Source organism: Callorhinus ursinus, unplaced genomic scaffold (genome assembly GCF_003265705.2).
Source record: "Callorhinus ursinus isolate GAN/ISIS: 27379988/994484 unplaced genomic scaffold, GSC_fseal_2.0 scaffold35, whole genome shotgun sequence".
Lineage (NCBI taxonomy): Eukaryota > Metazoa > Chordata > Mammalia > Carnivora > Otariidae > Callorhinus > Callorhinus ursinus.
The window spans coordinates 4,030,077-4,057,440 of record NW_027397097.1 but is presented as its reverse complement, the minus strand read 5'-3'; the positions used below and the strand labels follow the sequence as shown (position 1 = coordinate 4,057,440).

General features: G+C 44.2%; 2 protein-coding genes and 1 pseudogene across 5 annotated transcripts in view; 2 read left to right on the top strand and 1 right to left on the bottom strand.

Annotated features, from left to right (window-relative positions):
- Positions 1–679: 679 nt before the first annotated feature.
- Positions 680–6,174, top strand: KCNE3 (potassium voltage-gated channel subfamily E regulatory subunit 3). Of its 2 annotated transcripts, none has more exons than XM_073879708.1 (2): positions 680–819; positions 4,101–6,174. In XM_073879708.1, the coding sequence occupies exon 2, from the start codon at positions 4,129–4,131 to the stop codon at positions 4,426–4,428; it is 300 nt and encodes a 99-aa protein (XP_073735809.1). In that variant the 5' UTR covers positions 680–819; positions 4,101–4,128; the 3' UTR covers positions 4,429–6,174. The 2 variants fall into 2 exon arrangements, with proteins under 2 accessions (XP_073735809.1, XP_025750245.1); XM_025894460.2 differs by having other exon boundaries at positions 736–819; positions 4,089–6,174.
- The window catches only part of PGM2L1 (phosphoglucomutase 2 like 1), a 95,829-nt gene continuing 69,169 nt past the window's right edge, over positions 705–27,364 (top strand). The window contains exons 1-2 of one of the 3 annotated variants that reach the window (XM_025894455.2): positions 711–819; positions 26,276–26,352. The gene's annotated coding sequence lies outside the window, so the exon portion shown is untranslated. Of the gene's footprint in view, positions 820–26,275; positions 26,353–27,364 lie in introns of all 3 variants that reach the window. The other 2 variants (XM_025894452.2, XM_025894451.2) reach the window with 2 other exon arrangements.
- LOC112840878 (H/ACA ribonucleoprotein complex subunit 3 pseudogene) lies at positions 20,436–20,653 on the bottom strand (annotated as a pseudogene).

Below are 27,364 nucleotides of genomic sequence, written 5' to 3'. Positions count from 1 at the left end.
TAAGCTGAAGGCGGTTAACTAGAGGTTAGACCAGATGGACTCTGAAGGTCCAGCCAGCCCCTGAGCTGGAAAAATAAAACTGCCACCGCATCTGTGCCATTTTCTTGTCTGGCACAAGGAGCTGTGCTACAGATAGTGCTGACGCTGTGACCGTGTTCTACCCAGTCGATGCAAAAAGGTTCATTGGGAAGAACATCGTTTGTTCCTATGTAAAATATCGGCCCCACTGCCAGTCTCCATTCTGCCCACACGCATCATTCCCTTGGGTCTAAGGCTTTTTCAGCCTTTTAGAGGCTTCTGCTAAGATACCGGTACCCTTGGGAAAGGGAATATTTTGAGTCTGCACTGTTAGCTGGTCCCTGAGCAGAAGTCCACACGTTAAATCGAGGCTTCTCATAAAGTCACCCGATAGAGACGTTGGGGGCCTGGAGTTGAGGGACAGCAATCAGATGTCCCTTGGCCACGGCACAGTTCCTGTAACTGCAGCCCTAGACTGGCCTGACCCAGCTGCTGCAGGAAAGGGAGGGGAAGAGGAAGGGAGTTAGCACCCACAGCAAGGCTATTGCACAACCCTTGGGGCCCCAGCCTTGGGGGATCCACCCTGGTTCTGAAGAGTTTTCTGGGTGTCTGATTCTTTCCTTTCCTGCCTCGTCCCCTGCTTTCCAGCTCTGGGCCTTCCCAGCTCCCCAGTGTCAATACTGAGACCCCAGATGTGTCCAGAGGCACCCTGAAGAGGCTGAGGGGCTGAGGAGCCCGAGGGCACCCACAGGGAGATTCCTGAAGCTGACTCAGAGCCACGGAGGATTTGCCTGTTCTTTGGTGAGTCTTCCAGATTGAGGTTGCCCTTTCTTTGCCCTGTCAGTTAAAACTACCTTGTAAGGATATCTAAGAAAACTGGTAACAGTGACTGCTCTGGGAGAGAGTCCTGGACCCCTGAGAACAGGAAGACTTCATCGTCACTGTATGTACTGTGTCTATGTATTTACTTCTCAAAAATGGAGAATAGATTTTAAACATTTTTTTCACCATAATAAAACTGTATGCTTAAGCAAGCCTGGAGGGAGGCAGGGCAGGGATGATGTTTTTAATTGTGGTAAAAAAAAAAATACATAAAATTTACCCTATTGACATTTTTAAGTGTACAGCTCAGTAGTATTAACTGTATTCACACTGTTGTGCAACAGATCTCTAGAACTTTTTCACCTTGCAAAACTAAAACTCTGTACCCATTGAATAACTCCCGATGATAATCGTTTTGACAGATGAGGAAACTGCCCAGACTCTGTGTCTTCTACCTGAACTATTTCAAGACCCTTGTCACTAGGCTCCCTGTCTTAATTCTTTCCCTCTCCAGTCCACACAACAGCCAAAGTGTCCTTTCAAAGCACAAATCTCTTATCATTGTAACCCCTTTTAAAATACTTTTCCATGGCTTTTCCCCAACTGCAAAATAAAGTTCCACCTCTGCAGCCTGGCCCTCAAGGCTGTCCATGAGACTGGTTCCGGGCAGCCTCTCTATCCCATGTCCTATCTTACCCTTCCACACATCTTACACTCCAACCCCTTTATGCTACTTTCTATTCTTCTAAACATTCTTTTTGTCATGCTTGTTCACCTCTTTGCTTTTCTTACCTTCTCTACTTCCAAAAAACCCTTCAAGGTCCAACTCAGATGCCTCTATTACTGTGAAACTCTCTGAGCCCTGATCAGAATTTGTCTCTTCTTACTCTAAGCCCCAGTAGTCCCTGGCTTGTCCCCTGCCTTATAGATCAGCTGACAATGTGTCCCTAAGTGCAGGGACTGACTGGGTCTGAGCCTCCCCAAGCTCCCAGCATGAGGCCTGCCCAAGAGTGGGCCTCCATAAATGATGACTGGCTGAATGATTAGTTGGGCCATTAATTCATTGTGCTGCTGCTAGTTTCCATTGGCCGATATGAGGGAAACAGAAGGCAGAAATTTCTTACCTGACAAGTGGGGTAGCAGATGAAAACCTCCGCCTCCTGGATCTTAAGTCCATGAGCCCGTGTTCTCTTCCCTTCCTCCATCCAGACAAGGTAGTCCAAGCACCACATAGCAGGGAGCCCCAAAGGCCTTGCATGAAATGTAGGCCAGTCCTGGGTGACTACTCTATTTTTTAGATTCTTCCGGCCCCCCAACTTCTGCATTCATAGAGTTGTTCATAAATATTGATCATGGTCATAACTGTCATCTTTTCTGGGGCAGAGGCCATTGGATATAGTCAAGTTTGTTAACTTCAGTTGGTTGACAACTCTACCTAGATAAAGGAGGGCTTTGGAACCAGTCTGTGAACTCTGAGTGTTTGGCCTATGGAGAAGTCCCTAAAGTAGCCATCTTTACTGGAGACCACTGAGGGAAGAACACCCAGCCAGTCACAAGGTAGACCCTGAGGAAGCACAATACCCAGCCAGTCTCAGGGTAGTCCCCTAGACTTAAGGGAGAGACACAGCCCTGCTGACCAGGAACATGTGGACTGCTGATACCCTTATCAATCACAAGAGAATAGCCACACATTGCCTTATATGTAAGTGCTGGCCAAAAGGGAAGGCCGTGCTGATAAACCTTGTGGAGTATGGTTAAGGGGTAGGGAGCACTCGGGGCACCTGGGTGGCTCAGTTGGTTAAGCATTCATGATCTCACAGTCCTGGAATCAAACCCCGCGGTGGGCTCCCTGCTTCTCCCTCTGTTTCTTGCCCCCTCTCATGTTTTCTCTCTCTCTCTCTCTCTCTCTCTCTCTCTCAAATAAATAAATAAAATCTTTTTAAAAAGGGGGGGAGGTAGGGAGCACTCAATGAAGTCTTCCCAAAAGAGGTGAGTGTGGAGCCTTGTTTAAAAGGAATGACATGGTTTTTCAGAGACTAGGATACAAGGCTGTCTTTGGATATTTTCTTATATTATAGAAGTCTAGAGGCGCCTGGGTGGCTCAGTCGTTAAGCGTCTGCCTTCAGCTCAGGTCATGATCCCAGGGTCCTGGGATCGAGCCCCGCATCGGGCTCCCTGCTCCGCGGGAAGCCTGCTTCTCCCTCTCCCACTCCCCCTGCTTGTGTTCCCTCTCTCGCTCTGTCTCTCTCTGTCAAATAAATAAAAACTTTAAAAAAAAAAAGAAGGATCTATATTATAGACTAAGAATCTCTGAGAGGAAGGAGAAGGAACATTTATTATACACCAGGTACACAGTGACTTGCTGTCACAAGGCAGGGTAGTTGAGATGCCTGTGCCTTCTCTCTCTGGGGTAGTTAAAACCCCAAACCAGACTGAGTGATCCTTTCCCTCCCCCAGCTTCCTGCCCAACCCTGTTCTTCTCTTCCCTAGTGTCTGCTGTGATTATCAGCCTCTCCCTGCTTCCCCCACCACTTCATTTCCAACAGAATTTCCCCCCAATAGCTAGGAATACTTAAGAGTGTTTGGCACATAGGATGCTTGAGAGATCAAATGACCCAGCCTCTGGCCTCCAGGTAGAGTGAAATCTATGCCATCCCCAAACATCTTGTAAACGCTGCCTGTGGAATATAAAAAAGAACTGTGTTGAAGGAGGGTTCTGGGGAATGTCTTCTGATGGTGCCACACAGCCCTGCCGGGAGCTGGCCTGGGAGCCAAAGGAGCTCTAAGCTGGCCATCACAGAGAGGGACCTCTGTCTTGGCTCTCCTTCCAGTATTCTCTGATCATGGACAGGCCACTTAATTCTCTCTGGGTCTCAGTTTCCCTGTGCATAAAATGGAAGGAATTAGAGTAAATAAGCCCGAACGTCCTAGTAGTCTAAATCTCAGTGATTTATAGAATCCAAAAAAAGATTAATATGGGTTACAGTGGTCAAGGAAGGCTTTGTTCCACAAGTATATACCGAGCGGCTATTGACTATTGTCTTAGGTGCTTGTATATAGCAGTCAGTAAAACAGACACGGTCCCTGCCTGCATTGACCTTACAGTCTAATGGAGAAGACAGACAAGTAAACAGGTAGCTAGAATAAACTGTGATGTTGGGATTTTAGTTGGGGTCTGAAGGGGTCAGGAGGGAATTCAAGCCGCAGGTGACAGAAGCTATCCCCTCTCTCTGTTCTGTCACCAACAGAGTGTCCTCCAGTTCCTTGCCCCCTTGGATCCCTGTTGCTATGGAGACCACCAACAGGACTGAGACCTGGTATGAGAGCCTGCACGCAGTGCTGAAGGCTCTAAATGTCACTCTTCACAGCAACTTGCTCTGCCGGGCAGGGCCTGACAACCTGCCTAAGGAGCGGCGGGCCAGCCTACCTGGCCGTGATGACAACTCCTACATGTACATTCTCTTCGTCATGTTTCTATTTGCTGTCACCGTGGGCAGCCTCATCCTGGGATATACCCGCTCCCGCAAAGTGGACAAGCTCAGTGACCCCTATCACGTGTACATCAAGAACCGTGTGTCTATGATCTGACCCTAGGGGGCCGAGAATGGCAGCATATCAAGATATCAGAACTCAGTTATGGACCACACCAGGCCTCAGTGTCCCCATCTGTAGGAGCAACAAGAAACAGTCCTAAGGGAGGTCATCATCAAGGTGGGAGGAGAAGGGCTGGAAGACCAGGGCCTTGTGGATGAAGATTTTTTTTTCCAGTAAAGGTAGACTTTCTAGACAGTGGGAGCCCCATGAACAAATCTATAGAAGTAGCAAAAGATAATAACCAATGACTGGCCCAGTGGCTGGAGTACTGGGGGCTAGAGGCTGGAGGAAAGAGAAAAGGAAGTTGTAGCAGAGGGAGATGAAACAGGAAGATGCCCTGAGAACACATGTCTTTTAAAGATTTTATTTATTTATTTGAAAGAAAGAGAGAGAGAGAGAGAGAGAGAGTACGCATGAGCACAAGCAGGGGGAGGGGCAGAGAGAGGAAGAATCAGACTCTCCACTGAGCAGGGAGCCTGACACGGGCTGGATCCCAGGATTCTGGGATCATGACCTGAGCCGAAGGCAAATGTTTACCCAACTGAGCCACACCCAGGCGCTCCTGAGGACACATTTTTTGATGTGTTCTCTTCAACGACCATGAAAAGCAGCAGTGATTGTCATATCACAGATAAGAATCTGAGTAAGGTGACTTATTTATATTTGTTCACATTTTATGTGTTCCAAGACATTTTAACGTTTGTGATTTTACTCCCTGTGAGGGAAGCAAAGTAAGTACCATTCTGGCCATTTGGGCCAGAGCAGGGCCATAACTAGAACCTAGGAACTCTGGTTTCCTTGCCTAGTGCTTTTCAAATCTGCGCCACACAGGACAGGGTCCAGGCCTGAAACGTCTACAATTCTGGGAGCCCTCCTTAAGAAAAAGAATTCAAAAACAGCTTGCTTTTGCAAATATGAAAACACATATTCCCATGTGAGTATATTACTAGGACCCCTCCTATGATGCTAAGGAGCCATGCAAGTGCAGGGCCCTGAATGGTGACCTGTTTTAGCTCCATGGGTCATGTGCCTCTCCAGCTGTGTCACCGTGCCCCTCCCAGCCACATCCCCAGCCATTCCCTCTAACACAGCCTCTTCTGATTTGATGAAATTCTGGGAGGAGTTTTCTGATACCAAATTGAAACCTGCTTCTCGAAGATTACTATCACACCTAGAAGGTTATCAAATTAAAAGGAGGAGAGTATGAAAGGCTGGTACCTGGTTCAGTGGAAGGATTCTGGGACGTGAACTGGCTGGTTACTTCTCTCTCTGATCCTTTTCCCTTGTCAGCACAATGAAATAGTTAGACTTGAAAGTCTCTAAGGGCTTTACCAGTTCTGACATTCTGGGCTTCACAGACATTGGGTTAAATCATAAAATTGTGTTTGTACGTCAAAAAGCAGCTGACTATGAGTAGTTTTCATATGGTTCAGTCTAATACATGCAGTGCGGCGCATGAATACCTTACAAGCTACAAATCCCAGGCTGAAACCTCCCACTGTTCTGTCCAGAAGGCCCTATTGAAACATACATATTTGTATATAGCAAAAACTCTGAAAGAATATTTTAATTACCGTTATCTCTGAAGGGAAGGATTGTGGGTGATCTTTCTTTCCTACTTAAAAAATGTATGTAATATTTGATTTATTTGACCATAAATATGTTGCTTGTATAATAAGGGGAGGGGGAAGCTACTTCCACTTTGAAAAAATAAAAATAAATGCCTATGTGTTTCCTGAATGATCACAGAACACATTCACTCCCATGAGCAGTTAGTTGTGTTCACTCCCTACAAATCTGTGCTGAGCCCCCTGTGTGCTCAAGCCTTTCCTTAGCTTTTCTTGGAGGAGAAGGCGAAGACCTACTTTAGAAGATCTGACATATGGGAAGACAGCAGATTCAGAAATCTGCAGTTGAATGGAATTTTAGAGACCACCCAGCCCAAACTCCCAAATAAAATAGGAAATGCAATCAAGTATAGGAACGGTCAGGCTAGAAGGGTTTTAAGAAATGAGATTGAGTAGATTTAGAGGACTCACAGAAAGGTAGAATTTGAACTGAGTTTTGAAAGATAGGACTGATCTAAATGAGCAAAGTGAAAGAAGAAAACAAGACAAAGGAAGCTTGCGGGTAGAAATGTGGTAAAACCACACTCTTAAAGACAAGTGGTTGGCTGAGAAATTGAGCAGGAAGCAGGCCCAGTGTGGCATCTCTGGGACTTCAGTGTCCCTACCCATGGAAGTGGCTCCCCTCCACACAGTCCTTACACTCATAGGGATTAATAATAAGAGAATATAAGTTCTTTTGCTTGCAAGTTGCAGAAACCCAATGTATATTAGCATTAACACAAAAGGGGATTTATTGAGGGGAGCATGGAGTGGTCAGTCACAAGTTCAAAAGAAGGGCTACAGACACCAGGGCAACTTCCGGGTCCAGAGCTACTTAATGGTCTGAATTCACAAAGTAGGGGCTCAATCTACCTCAGTACTCCCCTACTCTCAGTTCTACCCCCCCGCCCCGCCCCAACTGTCTGGAGATCAATGGCACTTCCTCCTCTGTGCACAGGATAGTTTATCTGCACTGGTTCTGCCCTCTGCTGGCCAGATCCCAGCACATCAGTTGAGCCAATAAGCACTCATTCAACAGGGCCTCCTATGTGCCAAGCACACATCTCGGCACTCTTGGGATTCATAAGTAAAAAAGATCAAAGAAACCCCTGCCCTAACACTTAAGAGCATTTACTATATGTGAGCTGGTGGTCTAAGCATTTTATACACATTAACTCATTTAGCTCTTAATACCTTCATAACAACCCTAATTAGTAGGTATTCCTTATAATTACTTCAGTAGAGCCCACCAGTTCTTCCTCTAACTGCTGCACCACCTTCAACCCAATTTTGGCACCATGGCACACCCAACCCAGGATGTGGATCTGAATAGTCCCTAGAAGTGAATGGGAAAGTGATCTGGGGAAATGATAGCAGAGCACTGGTGCCCTTAGCTTGAGGTTGGCTTCCCTAGAAACAGTCTGAGACAGGCATTTATTGATGGGGCACTTTTCAGGAAAAACCTGCAAGGGATAAAGAACAAAGTGTGTCTCAGGTCATGTCTAGCCCTGGCCTGATCCACAGGGAACTGGTCTACATGACTGGGGCACAAACCGCACAGCAGGATTACACCCCCTTGAGGCCAGGGGGCTGGTCTTTTATGCCCCCATATCAATGAGGCATTGGTTGTGGGCCACTCTGGTGGGGAAGGCGGACAAGAGGAGGACTGTAAGGAGGATCTCATCAGCTGAAGGCAATTCTCTGGAGACAGGTGGCACGTGTGAGCTATTGCAGCCTAGCACAGTGGAAGAAAGCTAACCAAGGAAGTTGTCTTGGTTGGAGGTTTCCAACACCCTGGCTCCTCAGGAAGGTTCTGAAGCTCAGTAGTCATCACAGAATTGCCCCACCTTTTGTGGCTATCATTTTCTGCCCCGTGTCACACATCATTGGCTGCTGGCTGCTAGGGAGGGTACTTAACCTCCCAGAGGTGCTCACATTTGGCTGAGGCCAAATCTCTGGAGAAGGGAGCAGCTCCAAACTGATGGCAGCCAACACCTCAGCAGCTGGGGAAGGGGGGCTCTTTGGGCTCCAACAGTGTCCACTACAGAGGTGCTATTAGGGAAACAGGAGCAGAGCCAAAAGTATCACATCTTAGGATCTCCTTCTGTTTAACAGACAAGAGGCATACATCAAGAAAGAACCAAACAGAACCACAGAGGAAACAATGTAGTTAAGTACCAGAAAATGTGGGGAACAGATATTACAAGTGATGGTCAAGAAGAGGAGAGAGAAGTATTGGTGGATGTTTCCTGGAGATTTGAAGAAGGATTTGAAGAACTTTAAGGATTTGACGAGGAGGTCCAATGCAGTATGGTCCAAGGCAGCATTTCAAGTAGGTGGATGGCTCTGCTCTACTCAGTCATTCAGGGACTAAGGATAATGACTGCCATCTTCAACATGTGGTTTCCAAGTTCACTTTGCTTGGGGTATTTCCAGATAGTGAGGAGAGACAAAGAACAGAATTCCAGGGCCACAGATTTACTCTTAAGCAAGGCAAAAGATGCACATCCCTTCTGCTCACATCCACTGACAAGGGCTTAGTAACGTGACCACAACTGGCTGCAAGGCAAGCTGGCAAATGAGGTTCCTATCTGGGCAACCACATCCCATCCAAATCCCTATTACTATGGAAGGGACGAATGGATTTTGGAGGACAGCTAATGGTCTTCACCCTACCCTCCTCACTCTTTCCCCCAGGACTGGCCTTGAGCAACAACAAAAAAACATACCACCTTGTCAAGGAGAAAGAAGTGCTGTTACCCTGATTTGATCATGTTTTGGGGAGGTGGAGCGGGGGTTGGAGACTTGTGGGTATAACTAAGCCTGTCCCGGCAGTGTGACTTTTGCTCATTTTTTTTCTGGCATTGGTGAGTCTTGTCTCATCTCTCCCTGGCATGGTAATGTCTAAGATATTGGTTTAGGCATATGGGAAATAGGCCAAGCAAGGCTTTCAGCGAACCTCGTGTAGGAAAAAGAATACTCTTTCAGGTGCCACTAAGAAACCAAGAATATGATCTGCCTGGATGAAATCAGAGAACCCATCTGTGGCAGTGGTTAAACACTGACAGAGAATGAGCTCGTGGGGAGCAGGAAAGTCAGAAGTTAGTGATCAGGAAAGAAAAAGGGAAGAAAAACTAGTTTTTGATGAGCAACCAACCTCTGCTAGGCAGTGTGCTGGGAATTTGCATGTTACCTTATTTCACCTTTCAAAAGCTCTTAACTTTTTTTTTTTTAAGATTTATTTATTTTTATTTTTGAGAGAGTGAGAATGAGAGAGAGAGAGAAAGTACATGAGAGGTGGGAGGGTTAGAGGGAGAAGCAGGCTCCTTGCTGAGCAGGGAGCCCAATGCGGGACTCGATCCTGGGCCTCCAGGATCATGACCTGAGCCGAAGGCAGCCACTTAACCAACTGAGCCACCCAGGCGCCCCTTAACTTTTTTTTAATCACCATTTTATTTTATTTATTTATTTGACAGAGACACAGCAAGAGAGGGAACACAAGCAGGGGGAGTGGGGGAGGGAGAAGCAGGTTTCCCGCAGAGCAGGGATGCAGAGCTCAGGGCTCAATCCCAGGACCCTGGGATCATGACCTGAGCTGAAGGCAGACGCTTAAATGACTGAGCCACCCAGGTGCCCCTAATCGCCATTTTATAGAGGAAGAAACAGAAGCTCAGAGGCGAAATAACTTATTTAACATTCACTTAATATGTGAGGCTGTCTAGATGTTAACACAGATTTGCCTGCATTCAAAGCCCATGTTTTCCCCCACTGTAGCTGGTTCCTTTGAGAGTCACGTTAGATGCTTTCTTAAATCTAAACCCTTCTAATCTCCCAAAAGACTGTGGCTGGCCTCTCTGTTCCCCTTCAGGGAATAAACAGAGAAGTCACCCTCTCATCCCTGCCCAGCTCCTTCTATCCCCAACCAAGATGCCACAAAGAGAGGACATTGTCACAATTCTATGGGAATAGTAAGCCAATTGGGATAGCTCTTGGGTGAGGGTCCCTAAGCCCCTACAGCACTGACTCGAAACACTGGAGACAAGGGGAACAGAGAGACCAGCCACAGAATCTACTGGGAGATAAGAAGCGTTTAATCTCAAGAAAGCATCTAATGTGAATCATTGCTGTACCTCCCTTAGACAGAGAAAGGATGGGATTATTAATTTATTTTTTTAAAGATTTTATTTATTTGACAGATAGAAACAGCGAGAGAGGGAACACATGCAGGGGGAGTGGGAGAGGGAGAAGCAGGCTTCCCGCCGAGCAGGAGCCCGATGCGGGGCTCGATCCCAGGACCCTGTGATCATGACCTGAGCTGAAGGCAGATGCTTAACGACTGAGCCACCAAGGCGCCCCAGGATAGGATTATTTAAATAACTTCTGAAAAGAGCTCTGTGGGACAGCTACAGGCTTACAGTTCTGCTCTTGGTTCATTCGTTCAACAAATATTTATTAAGTACCTAGATGTAGGCAACGTGTTTGGTACTAAGAACACAGCAGCAAATACGGTAGGCATAGTCCCTGCCTTCGTGGGGGCAAGGATTAGCTCACCCACTTCAGTTTTTCTACCTATAAAAATGTTCTATTTCTGACTCTGAAAAACAAACTGAGGGTTCTAGAGGGGAGGAGGGTGGGAGGATGGGTTAGCCTGGTGATGGGTATTAAAGAGGGCACGTTCTGCGTGGAGCACTGGGTGTTACGCACAAACAATGAATCAAGGAACACTACATCAAAAACTAATGATGTAATGTATGGTGATTAACATAACAATAAAAAATTTAAAAAACCATTCTATTTCTATGAAGCTTTACATTGACCCCATCTATGCCCCTCCTCCACATAAACTGAGGCTTCTTTCACTCATACTGCCCTGTTTATGATTCTATAATTTTTACCACATTGTACTCTCTTGGCATGTCTTTTCCTCTCCTAGAAACAATGCAAAGGCACAGGCAGGGACCATGCCTAATGTATCTCTATGCCTCCATCAACTAGGAAAAAGCTTGGCACAAAGTAGATGCTCAATAAATTGGAGAACAAATCAACATTATGATGAGTATTGTGCTACATAATCTCTCACATGTGTATGGTGCTTCCAATCTTTCAAACTCTTTCTGTCTCCATTTGGTTTAGAGAGTTTGGTCCAGTGAATTCAATTAAAAGTGAATATGAGAGGGGCGCCTGGGTGGCTCAGTTGGTTAAGCATCTGCCTTCAGCTCAGGTCATGATCCCGGGGTCCTGGGATCAAGCCCCGCATCAGGCTCCCTGCTCCGCAGGAAGCCTGCTTCTCCCTCTCCCTCTGCCTGCCTCTCTGCCTACTTGTGCTCTCTCTCTCTCTATCTCTCTGTCAAATAAATAAATAAAATCTTTAAAAAAAAAAGTGAATGTGAGAGCACTTTGTAAAATTTAAATGGTGAAGCATTGTTATTGAACTCTCTTCCAGGCCCTGAGGCCACAATAATTTAGGGGACATCCTTAAGGTCATGCAGCAGGAGTCTGTGCTACAATCTAGGACTCTTGACTTTTGTTTCTGGGCTATTCCGCCCCGTGTCAAAGGAAAACTGACAAAAGAGAGGAACAAAGTGCTCAGGGAGCCCATGAATGTGAATGCAAACTCCCAGGAGTGGATACGGCGGGGCAGCGGTGCTCTGCCCAGATCTTTCACATCACCCAGCTACTGGGAAGAGCGGCTGACAGCAACCAGCTGCGTCCCTCATTGTATGCTGCCCTGGGTCACAGGTAACTGTTTCACCCAAGACTAGGACCCCTCCTGGAGGGGACTCACAACCAATGGCAGACTGATGCAGGGATACAAAGGTCTGGTTCCATGGTGTCAATTTGGGACAACTCAGGTGCCATGTCAACTCCAGAACTCCCCGTTACGATCAGCTGAGGCTTCAGCTGCAACCACATTGTGAGTGAGCTTCTCCCTCTGTCCATTCCTGCTTCCTCACTTCCTTACTGGGGTACTCCCCTCAAAACCCACATGCCACTCTCCATGTCGGTCTGTTTCCAAAGGAACCAATCTTTCCCTCAAGATCTGTGCCCTAGCTCTGAGCCAGTAATGATAGAGGAATGGGAAGACAGTATATAGATGGAGGCAGTCAGTGGTTCTAACAAAACCAAAGAGAAGACAAGACAGTGATGGAGACTGACAGTTCACTGAATAAGAACTAGAGAGCTAGAGAAAACAGCGTTATGTTCGTTGAATACGAACTAGCCACTAGAGGGCCCAGCACGACAGGTCTATAGCTCTGTTGCTACGTTAGAGCAAAATTCTTATTTTGCTCTTCACTTGGCAGACACCTAGCATAACTATGTGCACTAGGGGATAACGTTGTTTTCCCAATGACCCAGCACTTCCTGCCCTTTTACCTGTTTCATGGACATCAGTGTCCTAACCTGTTGCAATACCCTATTACCAAGCCGTCTGTGCCATTACATAGAGAGGTACTCCTACAAATCAAGGTTTCCAAAGCTGGTGTTTTCTCCACCCACTGCTCATTGTTCCCAAGGGGTTCGGAAGATCTGAAATGTGGAATTCCAAACAGTTGGTTGTGAAAATTCTCACCCAGAAATAGGGAGAATCAGCAACATAATCTGTCTAGTGCTATCCTTTCCCCAAACCCCTCTACTTCCCCAGCTTGCAGTAAAGGTAAGACATGCAGGCTTTGATGTGAAATATAGTGGCCAAGGGAGAAACAGATTACAGGAGTCTTCACAGAAGATGAAAAAGTTTGAGAACATGGTATAATTGAATGAATTAATCAATTTTTTTTTTCTGCTGTGGGCTTAGTAAAAAGACATAGGAAAATTTTTTCTGTACCCTTTTTGGAAGGACGGTTAGTCCTTTGTAGGTTGGGAGGCTTTCTTTACCTCAGGGGAACACATTTAGAGGTCCCTGTTTCCAAACTATACATTCTTGAAGGGAATGTTTGGGAGGGGGAAGCAAAGCCAGGAGGATGGAGGGGTGATGGGGACCCACACTTGGCTCTCTCCCAGTATCTCTGGCAGTGACGACTACAAGGACACCTAGGGAATGAACACAAGCCATGGCTTTGGGAGCCATGCAGGAGCTCTTAGCGGCCAGGCATAGAATAGGAGTAGAGGCCTTGAGCAACTGGGCCAGATACATCTGACTGCAACACACCTGCTTGAACAATGAGCTACGACTACAGCGGGTTCAAGACACTTGCCCAGGTTTCCCAAGTTGGGTGAGCCCTGAGGTTTTTGCATCCCCACAAAAGCTCTGAAATTTTATGTCCCACCAACCTGGTAGGTGAGAGTGAACCTAAATTTAATTTGGTTTGAATTAGAGAAATTAAAACTTGATTTGATTTAAAAAAAGTAAAGAAATCTAATGTTCTTACATTTGTTATTGAACAAATCAAATGAGTTCTAATAGCTGGTGTTCTGATAGCAAGTCTAGTGTGGTTAGTAAAAAGATAGTAATAATCTTTTGAGAGATTACCATGTGTTAAGCAATGCATTATTTCATTGGATCCTCACAATAACTTATGAGGTGGGCTGAGACAGAGAAGTACAGCCCTAGGTCACATGGCTAGTAAATGGCAGAACCAGGTTTGCTGGACTCCATGTCTGTGCAACTTCTACAGCCACTCATTCCCTGCCACCTAGCCATGTGTTCACTGACATCTGGTTCATCACTCCCTAATTCAGTTAGCCAGACAGTCACTCAGACAACAAATGGTATTAATGCAGTTCTTCTGTTACTGGAAAAGTGAGAAAGATCTACTAGTAGTTGGAAGAACAAAAGAATCTTAGAATTACAGAATGTTTGCACTGGCAGCTGGTCTAGTGGGAAAAGCAAGAGCTTTAGAGCCCAGTGGACTAGCTTGGAATCCTGGCTCTGCTATTCACTCCCCATGTGAACCTGAGTAATTTATTTGACCTCTTTCAACCTCAGCTTCCATATCTGTGTATCACAAATAATAATACACACACATTCTCGATAGACTGATGTGAAGATGAGAGATAATATTAGAGATAATCTCTCTCTTTCTCTCTCTAAACACACATACACACACTCACAGGATCAGCTACATAATTTATGGGGCCTAGTGCAGAATGAAAATGCAGAGCTCCTTTTTTAAACATTATGAAGAATTTCAAGATGGTGATAGCAGATGGTGACGGCTGATTAAACCAAGCATGGGGCCCTTCTAAGGTCAGGACCCTGATGGCATGCCAGTGCATGGCACAGAGTCAGTGTGCCATAAATGGTAGTCCTTTGTTTCTCTCTAGATCATTGATTTCAAATCTCTCCTTTTGCAGAGGAGGAAACTGAAGTCCAAAGATGATGAAAAATGCAAGTTAGTGGCAGAGCCAGGACCACAACCCAGACCTCCTCTGTTACCAGTCAGTAGTCTTTACCTCAGCATTTCCCAAGTGTGTTCTGTACAGTAATAGATATTCCATGGATACGTTTCTATCAGGAAGCAAGTTTGCAAAACATTGGCTTAAGGTTAAATAGACTTCTTTTGCAGAGCTCGTCAGAGACTTTTCGATGAGCAACCTCCGTCTCCAAGACAAGGATATAATATGGAACATTCCCCCAAAGTATTGATATGGAATTCCTTCTCAAGAGCATGTTAGAACTCTTTTGGAAATGCTGTTTAACACAGTACTGCAGAGCAGTGGAAGTTTCCATGGATTTTGATCTGTGGGTGTGGTCGTTCCTATTCTAAATTAGAAACAAATATATTCCTTCCATTAGGTCTTTCTGTCGGCATCTCTGCCCCGGCTGATTTGTGAGCCTGAGGATATAAAAATAATGAAAACCACACACTCCAGGAAGAGCATACTTGTTTAGTGTCACCCAGTTGCTTTCAAAAGGCACAACCACTCTGCCCCTCTCCCAGGAGCAGGAACATACAGACAAAACATACACCATGACCCCAAAATTCTTTCCATTCTGAGTAATCTGCTCATAGCCACCACATTATAAAAGTAACAGCTAACGGCCCATATGACTATACACAAGAAGCCAGGAAGTCATCTTAGCTCCTCCAGCTATTAGCCATTTGACCTAGGTGGTTAATTCATCCACTCATCCTCTTACTTTTATTGAAAACCTCTTGCATCAAATCAATTTCTCCCTTCTTTGACCTACCACACATTTATATTTTGTCTGTAGCATTCTCTCCCCCTCCCCAGGCCTTTGAGAATTTCTCTGAAACAGTTTGAGAATTAGTAGACTAGATGATCTCTATAGTTCCTTTCAGCTCTGTTACTCTGTGATTCAAATTTGTGTATAGTTTTGCAAGCTCTTGCCTCTACCTCTTGACAAAGTTATCCTAGCTCCTTGAGAAATGTTCCTTTTAATTTCTGGAAGACCCAGACAGTGATTCTCACATGCTGTGTTGATGAGATGCCAGGTGACATTGACCCTTCAGGAGTCCACAGTACAGAGAGCCCATTATACGGATTGTGCAGAGGAAAGACTACCTTTCTCCCCTGATCATGCTATACTTTGTCACATGGGCTTTCAATAAGTATTATTTATGCCCTTTGACTCGGAGTTTTTAGTAAAGCAGCTTTTCTATATTTTCTATATTTCTGATTCCTCCTCACCCCCATTCCCCTCCAGAAATTACTTAGCATGTGCCAACGGTGGGGGGTAGAGGTAGGGCTGCATCGAGGCCAGGAAACCAGTCTATGATATGTTGAACTTAGACTCACTCCTCTTTGATTTTGAAGTCTATTCTGGACCCACATTGCCTATCTCCTCACTTTCCTTAGGATAAGTTCCCTCCCAGGAGAGACCTAAAGGCCTCATGAAAAATAGACTTACGGTAAGTTGGACCAACTAGCAGATCCCCCGCTGAGCAGGGAGCCCAACGTGGGGCTCAGGTCAGGACCCTGGGACCATGACCTGGGCCAAAGGCAGACGCTCAATTGACTGAGCTACCCAGGTGCCCCTCCAACAGGCATGTTTTAATAGCGTCTATTGTATATTAATACTGTGTCAAGCTTAGTACAAAAGAGAAAAATCCTTAGGGAGCTCAAGGCAGGTTAGCAATAAAATATCCCTCACCCTTGGGTGGCTCAGAGGAGACTTGAAGACTTTTCTCATGCTAATCACTGGATTCTCCAAGGACAAAGGAGAACTGGCCTTGGAAGTTACCAGAGAGACCTTGAAACTGATCTGGTAGCCTATCGGGTGGCACAAGGGCATGCTCCACCCCCAGGAGCCTGCCAGCCAAGATTCAGGATTCACCGAGAGGCAGGCCCAACACCTGTTGGGGCTCCTGGATCAGACTCAAAATTTGAGAGACAAGGGAGGGAACAGGAAGGACCTGGGAAAAAGGGATTTATAGCTAGAAAGATAAGACATTGGGCTTTTCAGAACCATGCCAAAATTCATCCCAACCTAATCACCTGGCAAGAGAGATAGTGTCAGTGGTGGAAAGAACACCAGGCCTGACATCTAACCTCTGTCTCTAACTCCCTGGCTGACCTTTGTCATTCAAAGCCCCCCTGGGCCTGTGCTCCTTAGCTGTGATCTGTAGAACTAGGCCAGACATTCTTTAATGTTCTTCCATTTGAACAGTCTAAGATTTTAACAGCTTCCCTACATTAATCTTGGAAGAGTTTGCAGAGAGGCATGAAAGGGAGGGGGTGTAGAATGAAAAGAATTTCCAGTAAACCCAGGAATCATATAATATAATATATAATATACACAAAATTACAACATAACATAACACAATATAACAAGCATTATGATAAGCAGTAGAGTGTAGGAATGGGGACTAGTAACATCTCAAAAGCGGAGCTAAATTCATGGTCAAGACATCCAGGGCATCGAAATGTGACTCTGGTCTATCTTTATATAGAGGTGCAGATGATCTGGGAAGGAAAATAGCTCCCCTGTCAGCTGGTTCTAAAATATCTAATATTCATATACATTCCAGCAACACATGAACTCCCAATATTACCAAAGCCAGTAAGATGGAGCTGTCCGTGTCTTTTACTGAACCCTTCCGTTTTCTCTTACAAAACCAAGCCATTTCTACTCTAATCTTTTAAGTCTGCATTTGCTGTTTATGTTCACTTAGATAAGAATGCTGGGGCGGGGGCGGGGGGGGGGAGCATACCATGGGATTTCTTTTTTTTTTTTTTTTTTTTAAAGTTTTTTTTTTTTTTTTTATGAGAGACAGAGAGAGAGAGAGACAGAGAGAGGCAAAGGGAGAAGCAGGCTCCCAAGGAGCAGGGAGCCCGATGTGGGACTTGATCCCGGGACTCCAGGATCATGACCTGAGCCGAAGGCAGATGCTTAACCATCTGAGCCACCCAGGCGCCCTATGGGATTTCTTTCAGGTCTGATATTTTAGGATTCTCAGAGCAACAGGGTTCCATGCTCCCTTCTCATTATTTCTCCTACTGAGCTAAGCACCACAGTTAAAAATCAAAAACAAAAAATTGCAGTCAAGGGGATGGCATAATTAGCAGCCAATCAGGAGAAGGCTCCATAATCCCCAGGCCTTCAGATACTGTACCCTCCAGGCTAGCCCCTCCCAGAGAGGATCAGGTTTTCTCTTGGGGTTTCTTCCTTTTCGAATTAAGCACCACTGAGGGCTACGGTCCAGAAACACAAACTCTTAACCTAGTCTCTGGAAGACAAACAGGTCTGAGGAGATTGTATGACCTGCAGGGAGAGAGTGCTCTGGGTTCCCTGGGAGAGCAGGCTAAAGCGAAGGGAAAGGGTGCAGTGTCTACGAGGACACAAGAGCAGCCACAGGAGGGCCGTGCAGCCTAAATAAACAACGGCCTGTTTAGCAGCAGACCCAATTCCAGGACATGCCACCGGCCTACAGGTAGGGAGTCTGCTAACTCACTTTTGCCCTTTAGATTCCAGCTTAAACATTATTTCCTCTGGGAAGCAGGGTGCCACACACAGCTGTGAAGGTTGCATACTGCACATAACTAGGGTGTGCCAATTGCAGCATAGATATTACAGATTTATATATTTTTATTACAATTTTCTGGCAGTTGGCAGTTAAGTATTTTGAGGAAAGGGCACCTTTTTTCCTGACTCACAGACAGGTACCATATAGGCCGGCAGTGACGCTGCTGTGCAGCTTTTCCTAACTCAGATCAGATTTAGTACCACTCTCCCCTCCTTCAGAAGGTCACTATACTCCCCCTGTTTGCATTTACCACACTTTATTCTAATTGCCTGTTTACTGGTCTGTTTTCACACTGTTTTGTCAGCTTCATGACAGCAGAGACTGTGTCTTGTTCCACACTGTACCCTAGGCCCGAGAATGGTGCTTGGCTCTAGCATCATTTTATTTATTTATTGGTATTTATTGAACATCCTGGATTCAAGACCTTCCTCTACCTCTTACATACTATGTGACTTTCAGCAGGTCACTTCACCCTGGTATCCTTGATATAAAACATCATGTCTACCATAAAGGATCATTGTAAGAAGCAATTGTTTTTTTAAGAGAGAGAGCCCGTGCATACAAGTGTGCATGGGGGCGGGCAGAAGGAGAGGGGGAGGGAGAATCTTAAGCAGGCTCCATGCCCAGCATGGAGCCTGATGTGGGGCTCAATCTGATGACCCTGAGATCATGACCTGAGCTGAAATCAAGAGTCGGATGCTTAACTGACTGAGCCACCCAGGTGCCCCATGAGAAGCAATTTAAAAGTACCACTTAGTAAACTGTAAAAATACTAAGCAGGAGAAGTAAGGGGCTGGTTCAGGAGAGCTGGACTTATGAGGGGCCCAGGACCAGGAGTAGCCTTATCTCTGAACACAGTATGGAGTCATTGCCAACAGAAAACAAAGATTTCTGGGTCAAGCAATACTTTTTAATTGTGCAGCAAAGGCCATGGCTACCACTAGCTTCTGACTCCATCTCGGTTTTGCTATCTGAGAAGGACTGAACCCCTTCTCTTAATCCCAATTTGCAAAATCTCCCTTTGCCCTGGTTTGAGTGACACATTACTTCTGTGCCAAGGGTGAGGAATACTATGATTTCTAGCCCCTGTGGGAACCACATGATTAGAGTGGGGGAATCAGGGTTCAAAGAGAAGGGAGGTTACTGTCCCAAGATGAAAAGATGGGGTGTCAGCCACCCAGAACAATAGATGTCCACTACAGTTTTCTAAAGATCATTCCCACACTGAGACCTGAAATGTGAACATTTGCATTCACTAGGCTTTGGTTTGGGTTCTGCTCCTCTAGGCTCATTTTTTCATATACCTTCTCTGAGTTCCTTGTAACAGCAGAAGGGTGACAAGAGCAGGGAGAGAGACAGGCAACAAAGTAAAAATCACAGTCCACTTTCCTCCACAAACATTCAACGAATAATCAGAGGAGCGAGCTATAAGTCTAGAAAGCTTAGTTCCCTTTAGAGAACTGGTAATCCTGACTTCACCTGCTCAACATCAGATCTGAAAATCTTCTGTGCTTTGGCCAGGTTGGGGCTCAAATGACAATGTTACCGAATTGGAGTAGTATTCAGCTAGTCCGACCACTTTCACTTTCTGTTCTGTAGCATTCCTTTCTGGTCTCCTTTCAAATACAGTTGACCCTTGAACAACACAGGGGTTAGGGGCATGGACACCCTACCCAGTCAAAAATCTGAGTTATAACTTTGATTTCCCCAAAACCTAACTACTAAAAGCCTATTGTTTACCAGAAGCCTTACTGATAACATAAACAGTCAATTAACACATTGTTAGTACATTATATGTATTATATACTGTATTCTTACAATGAAGTAAGCTACAAAAAAGAAAAAATGTTATTAAGAAAATTGTAAGGAAGAAAAAATACATTTATAGTACTGTACTGTATTTACTGAAGAAAATCTGCATATAAGTTGGACCCGTGCTTGTTCATACCAGTGTTGTTCAAGGCAACTGTAGTCTAACACATACAGGTTGGAGATGGAGAAATCAGTCTCAGAGAGGGACTATTTCTAACTAACACCATATACTGAAAGGCAGTTAATGGTCAAACCAAGATCAGACTTCATGTCATCTGACACTTGTTTTTCCCATTAATACCACTCTTTGTTTATCTGAACATTTACAACCTGAAATATGAGCTATCCTTTAATCTCACCCTTTTTCCATTCTTTTGTCTCTCTGGGTCACCTATTCAAATGCTTTCTCTAGGTCAGTTTTATTTATTTTTTTTATTTTTTATTTTTTTAGCTTTTCAAATCATTTTAATAACCTAGCAGTGATTCAAAATATGGAAAGAAGATTCAAAAGAGGGATGCTACCATCATGGATTTACACAAGCATGATCAAGGGCAACGATGAAACCGGATTCCAAAGAGCAAGGGTGCTGAGAAGGCTTCAATGCTCACAGTTTGAAGAGCTTGGTTTCGGAAAGTCTCTGAGGGGTTAGGGGACCCTCAGAGGACAGGGCGTGGTTGCTGGGTCATGAGCACCTTGAAGTGTTTCTTGACGGTGATTCGGTGTCTAGAGTATTTGTCATCTGGGGAGAACCGAGCAGGGTGCACCGAGCAGGTCTGTTGTCCCATAGGGTCAAGCTTCTTCAGCGTATAGACTCGGTCTCCCTGCTCGTTGAGGTAATACCGGAGAAACATGACCACACTGAAGCCAGAAATTCTAATTTCGAGGTCAGTTTTATTATATCACTGTTCAGTCACCTCTAGGTCCCAGTCAACTGCTGGCGTCCTATCCTTAGCTGTCAGGAATAAAATTCTAATACCAGAAGGAACCCTTCACCTCTCCCAACTATGCAGCATTCCCTACACTACTCCTCAAGGTGAACACACCATTTAAACAAACTAGACCCGTGGCCAATTTTCAGGCATCATCTTGGCTAACTTCTACTTATCTCTCAGCTATCCATTTAGGTTACTTTATTTCAGGAAGTGAAATATATTTTATTTGGTCTTTCTCCTCAGTCTGGGTCAGAAGTAGCTCCTACAAGCACCCACTGCATCCCAAACTTTCCCCAACAAAATATTCATCCCCCTGGACAGTAACTGCCTCCTTACTTTGTCTCAAATTCCCCATTCCACTGTAATTTCAGCGAGAACAAAAACCATTCTGGTTTCTCTGTACTATTATTTTCCCCAGGGCCCAGCAAAAAGCCTAGCACATGGCAAATGCTGCATAAATATTTACTGAATGAATGACTAGAACTCTGACGCCATGATTCCTAATTTTTTGCATAGTAGTGACCAGCTAGACAAAAAGTTGTGAATACTTTATAGTTGAACATATTATGTATATGTTAAAGACTTATGTTAAAAGAAGTCCTTGTACCAGCTATCATTATAATGAAAAATTTCTCTGCTCCTAACATGGAGATGCAAAAAAACACAATAAATAAATAAATCAGCAGTCCATCCACAAAAGTTTCCAAGATTCTTAAATGTTTAGAAGGGTCCTGCTATTGCCACAGGCAAGCATTATCACCAGAGTCAAATACTGCCTTTTTGACATTACCGTCACCTCAAAGGCAGGCTGGACTCTCTGCCTCCGGTGTCTTCCTTAGTCTACTTGGTGTCCAGATATTGAGTTCTCACTGTGAGTCAATACGTGTTCAAGTTAATACATGCATTATCTCATTAAATTCTTACAACAACCCTAGGAGGAAGGTTCTATTTTCATTACCTTTTCACAATGGGAATTCCAAGACACAGGGAGGTTCTGTGACTTGCACAAAGCTATTGTGAGGTGGACCTAGGATTCAAACCCAGCTTTTGCTCTTAATCACTATACTATAAGATTTTCTTTCTACTACCTCTTTGACGATAACCTTCTCACTTAGACTGGCCCCCTCCTGCTCTCCAAACACATCTTGGATTTCCCAACTCCATGCATCTAGAATGTCATTCTATTAAAAATTCAAAGGAGCCTTATAGATTATCTTATCAAATACTCCTATGTTATCAATAACAAAGTAGTAATATGTGTCATGGAAAGAATACCAGCACTGGAACAAGAAAAGCCTAAAGTCAAAGCTTGGCTGTTTCAGTTATCTAGGGCTGTGTAACAAATCACTTCATAACACAGCAGTTGGAACAAAAGCAATTTACTACTTCTCATATTTATGTGGGTCAGCTGGTCAGTTCCTCTTCTGGTTTCACCTGAGCTCACTCACAGGACTGCATTCAGCTGGAGAGTCTGTGGGGGCTTAGAAGGCTTGTCATGACCTCACTTACATGTCTGGCTTTGCTTGGGCACCTTCCATGTGGCCTTTCAACCTCCAGATGCATGGTGGTCTTGGTGACAGCTGAAAATAATTTGTGACCATATTTAATCTACCTCACTTCCTAGTTGGTTGACCTTGGGCAATTTACTTTTTCTCTCTGAAATCAGTCTCCTATCTGGGAAACTGTGAAAGTAATCCCAATTGTCTCAGGTTTTCCTAAGTATTAGATGAAATGATATATGCCAAGTATCTAACAAACTCCTTGTCATATGACAACTATTTATCCAATGTTAGTTTCCCTTGCTCTAAATCATACAGTTACTTGACATATCTAGGGCCTGGAGTGAACCCTTCCTCCCACTCCCCACAATCTCTCTATAGTCTGCTTAAATCCTATAGTTCAATCAAAATGCAATTCTACTCTCATTTTCTTTACAAAAATTTCCAAAATCACTAGCCTTCAGTAACTGTCTATATTAGGAAATTCCAAAGTTCTGTGTATAAATGAACGGTTCTCAGCCTTTTCTTCATATCCCCATAGAAACACTTAGTTATGCATAATTTATCATTTCTGGCTAGCTGGATATAATTCAATCCCTTTTTCCCCAGCTTAAGAAAGCATATGGAAATGTGAATATCTTTATTATCCTTATAATCTGCTCAAATTTATTTTATAAAGGCAAATCATTTACAAAATTTGCTTCATTATCAACAAATTACTTGCAGTTACTGGTCTAAATCACTCATTTGACACTAAGCACATGCTCCTTTGTGTTTAAATCTTTTTAAGGATATATCCTGTCTTCCTAACTAGATTTAAAACACTAATAAAATCAAAGACCTTGATATATATACATACACACTTATAAATATATGCGTAATTATATTTATCTTGTAGTTCTATTATAGTGTACTAACCATAATAGAAGGGCAATACATATTTCCTATATACTCCCTGTTGAGGTTTATGTCAACAATGAGCATGAAGGGGTTCCTGGGTGACTCAGTCGTTAAGCGTCTGCCTTCAGCTCAGGTCATGATCCCAGAGTCCTGGGATCATGCCCCGCATCGGGCTCCTTGCTCCACGGGAAGCCTGCTTCTCCCTCTTCCACTCCCCCTGCTTGTGTTCCCTCTCTCGCTGTGTCTCTCTCTGTCAAATAAATAAATAAAATCTTTAAAAAAAAATGAGCATGAAGCAGCTTGGAACAGTGGGAAAGAAAACTGTATAGAAACACAGGCTCCAAGTTTATGTGCTGGCTCTAGGGTTCTGGACCAAGAAGTTACTAATCCCTTAAGCTTCCGTGCTATAATGGGAGAAAACACTGGATGAAGAGAATGGGGGCTCTTGGGTACGCAAAACTCACTATCTTACACCAGTGGGTCTCAAAGTGTGTTTGGGGGTCACTTTTTATCAAACTGCCCAGACCTGATCCTTCCCTTACTCACTGGTATACCCTGGAATGGGAAGGCAAGAGAGAAATTTGGGAGATGTTCTCCTGGTGAGAACTGCTACAGCATCAGACTTTGAGTTTATTTCAGCGTAGTTAACTCTTAATAGTTTTATGCAGTTGCAGGCAGAAAGAATCTTTCTCCATATCTCCATAATTATTCTGCGTACTGAGAGTATTTTTATTAAATTGAACCAAGTTACTGTTTTCTCAAAGTAGATTTCTCATCTCTAGGGGCCTGGAGAGGGAAACATAAATTCACAGGTATCATTCAGTCTACAATCTACTTAAAAAACCAACCTTACCAAATTCCTAACCATATAACCATTTCCTTCAGTGCTTTTCTTTCTTATCACAGTCAACTCAAAAAAGTCCTTACACTGATATGAGTTTGCATAATGCCTGGAAGATAGCACAATGTTCGCTGCTTAACTAATCTCCAGCTGCATTGAGAGCTGTTCTCTCTGTGATAATTCACACTAACAGGTTGTTACGGTTATATTTATACCTACCACAGTAGGAGACACCAGAAGGTGCTGAATAAGTGCTTTTGGATTGACTAGAATGACCTGTAAACATCTTGGTTCTTTTCCAGAGCAGTGAAGAAAACCCGATAATTTACTCCAACTCTGGCTCTTAGCAGCTCAGAGAGGTGTCTTATGAAAAAGAAAGAGGGTAAAACCTTAGGGAGGTTGTTAGCAATTTAGCATTTCTAAGCCAGGTGGGAGCGTCGAATTTGCTCACTAAAAAGAGCAACTTGATCTCCAGGGTGTGGCACCAACAAAGCTACTGCTAATAAAGAGCCCTCACATTTCTTTAGCCCTTTATAGGTTACAAGATGCTTTCATATCTCCCATCTCGCTGGAGCTCCGAGCAACCTTGTCAGGCAGATGTTATTAACCTTCATTTTACAGAAGAAGCTAAGGTATAGGTGGCTTATATGATATGACCAAAGTCACACAACTAGGAAATGGCACAGCCAGAACAAGTACCAAGATACTCCTCGTTGAATTAATCATTAATCATTTTCAAGACGGGAAAGAAACTTAACATAAAATAGTTTAAGCAGGAGGGGCGCCTGGGTGGCTCAGTCGTTAAGCGTCTGCCTTCGGCTCAGGTCATGATCTCAGGGTCCTGGGATGGAGCCCCGCGTCGGGCTCCCTGCTCAGCCGGAAGTCTGTTTCTCCCTCTCCCACTCCTCCTGCTTGTGTTCCCTCTCTCGCTGTGTCTCTCTCTGTTAAATAAATAAATAAAATCTTAAAAAAAAATAGTTTAAGCAGGAAATAAACTTTTGACTTACATATAGCTAGGAAGGCATAGACGATATCGTGGTTATCGCCCCAAGATCTGTTCCCTTTTCTCTTGGTATCTCCCCTATTTCCTTCCCCATTATCCAGGCTCCCCCTCCATCCCAACTGTGGCACCACGTGCTTTTGGGGAAACTGACCTACTCCTGATTGGAAGAGAAAGGTTTGTGCTCAGGTTTACACTTGTCAGCATAATCCTACTTCCTGGCCGTAGTTATTGGTTCAAGGATGGGCATGTGATACTATATGGCCCAGTGAGAAGCAAGGAGAGGTTTGTTGAGAGTTTCAGAAAAAGAATTTACTGAATTTTCTGAGAAAGTACCCGGAAGCAACTGCCTCCCACCAGATGTTAGGGGAATGGATACAACTGCCATTTTATAACTATGTAGAAATCCAGACCCTAGAATGAAGCTGACACTGTGTATGGCAAACAGGGTCTAGGATACATTATTCAACTACTAGATCAACTAATTCTGAAGCACAATCTATCTCCGGACTTTGCAGTTTCGTAGGCCATGGGCTACCTTAGTATACTTCGTGGCAAGTAACAGAAAACTCAACTCAAATTGATCTAGACATGAATGGGCTTCCTGTTCCTTGCCTGTTTGCCATGGAGTATACTAAGGTAACTGAAGGAATGGAAGGGGGAGCTTGAGAAACAAGGGCTTTGGGGGCTGGAATTCAGATCTCCATGGCATCAGGGCTTTACCTCTTCATCTTGCACTCTCTCATTCTCTTCTACTGCAGACATGCCTCTTCCACCATGTGGCAAGTAAATGATCATCTGCCACTTCAGTGTATCAACTGGTGTGCTGACAGGAAAGAGGCCTTTCAGATTGAATAATCTGAGGAGAGTCTAATAAAGAGATTATATACAAAAATATGGGAAGGGGGCGCCTGGGTGGCTCGGTCGTTAGGCGTCTGCCTTCAGCTCAGGTCATGATCCCAGGGTCCTGGGCTTGAGCCCCACATCGGGCTCTCTGCTCGGCAGGAAGCCTGCTTCTCCCTCTCCCACTCCCCCCTGCTTGTGTTCCCTCTCTCGCTGTCTCTCTTTCTGTCAAATAAATAAATAAAATCTTTTAATTAAAAAAAATATATATGGGTAGAAATACCACAAAGGATAATGTAAGGCCTCAGAGCTAGACACACTTGAGGAGATGTTACCTCTCTGAATGAGGGATGAGGGAAGGTAGCAGCTACTGGGATCAGAAACCAAAAGGCCTTTGTGGAGAGAATCACCTGACATCAATTATGTCAAAGGATAAATCAGATTGCCTTCCAACCTCAATCTCTTCCTTCTTTCAGTTACCTGCTTGTGCTTCCCATTGACCAACCAGACTGAAAGCAGAAGAGAAGGAAGCCTGTGGAAGCACTCCACACAGGTCAGCCTTCTGAGGCACAGTGGGCTGGAGAAGGGTGGAGGATAGATTTAGAAGGGCATAAGGAAGACGTCCAGTACAATAAAGTTAGCAACCTCTGCAGAATGACAGCGTTTTTTAAAATTAAGTAATCTCTATGCCCAACATGGGGCTCCAACTCACACCTCCAAGGTCAAGAGTTGCATGCTCTACCAACTGAGTCAGCCAGGTGTCCCCAGAGCATTTATTTTTAAGTTATCTGAATGTCAATACCAGTAAAAGGAGTCTGGCCCTATTTGGGGCAGTGGCTGACTTCTTGGGCCAATTGTATAAACATACAAATAATTCCTTACTCTCAACAAATACTCTGTAGAAGAGTGTATCAAGGAGAGTTTTATTACAAAACATAAATATCACCATGAATGAGCAGAATATTTAGATCTTACCGGGTTTTCCACTGACATTTTATTTTATTTTACTTTAATTCAATTAATTAACATACAGTGTATTATTAGTTTCAAAGGCAGAGTTCAGTGATTCATCAGTCGTATATAACACCCAGTGCTCATTACATCAGGTGCCCTCCTTAATGCCTATCACCCAGCTCCCCCAGCTCCCCACCTACCTCCCCTCCAGCAACGCTCAGTTTGTTTCCTATAGCTAAGAGTCTCTTATGGCTTGTTTCCCTCTCTGATTTCATCTTATTTTGTTTTTCCCTCCCTTCCTCTATGGTCTTCTGTTTTGTTTCTTAAATTCCACATATGAGTGAAATCATATAATTGTCTTTCTCTGATTTATTTTCCTTAGCATAATACCCTCTAGTTCCATTCCCCTGACCTTTTTAATTGATGCAAGTTAAATACAAGGCTAGGGCTATCATAAAGCATCTCAGATCAGTGTAGCAGTGTTATGATGGGCAATCACATTATTATTGTCATTGCTATTATTATCATTATAGATTATAGCAGTATCTTTATTGCTGCTAAAACAAAGTATTATTATTATTGTTATTACTAAATTATAGCTTAATGGTTAG

Coding starts and splice junctions, on each gene's coding strand:
- KCNE3 (XM_073879708.1), top strand. CDS start 4,129: ATGGAGACCACCAACAGGACTGAGACCTGGTATGAGAGCCTGCACGCA.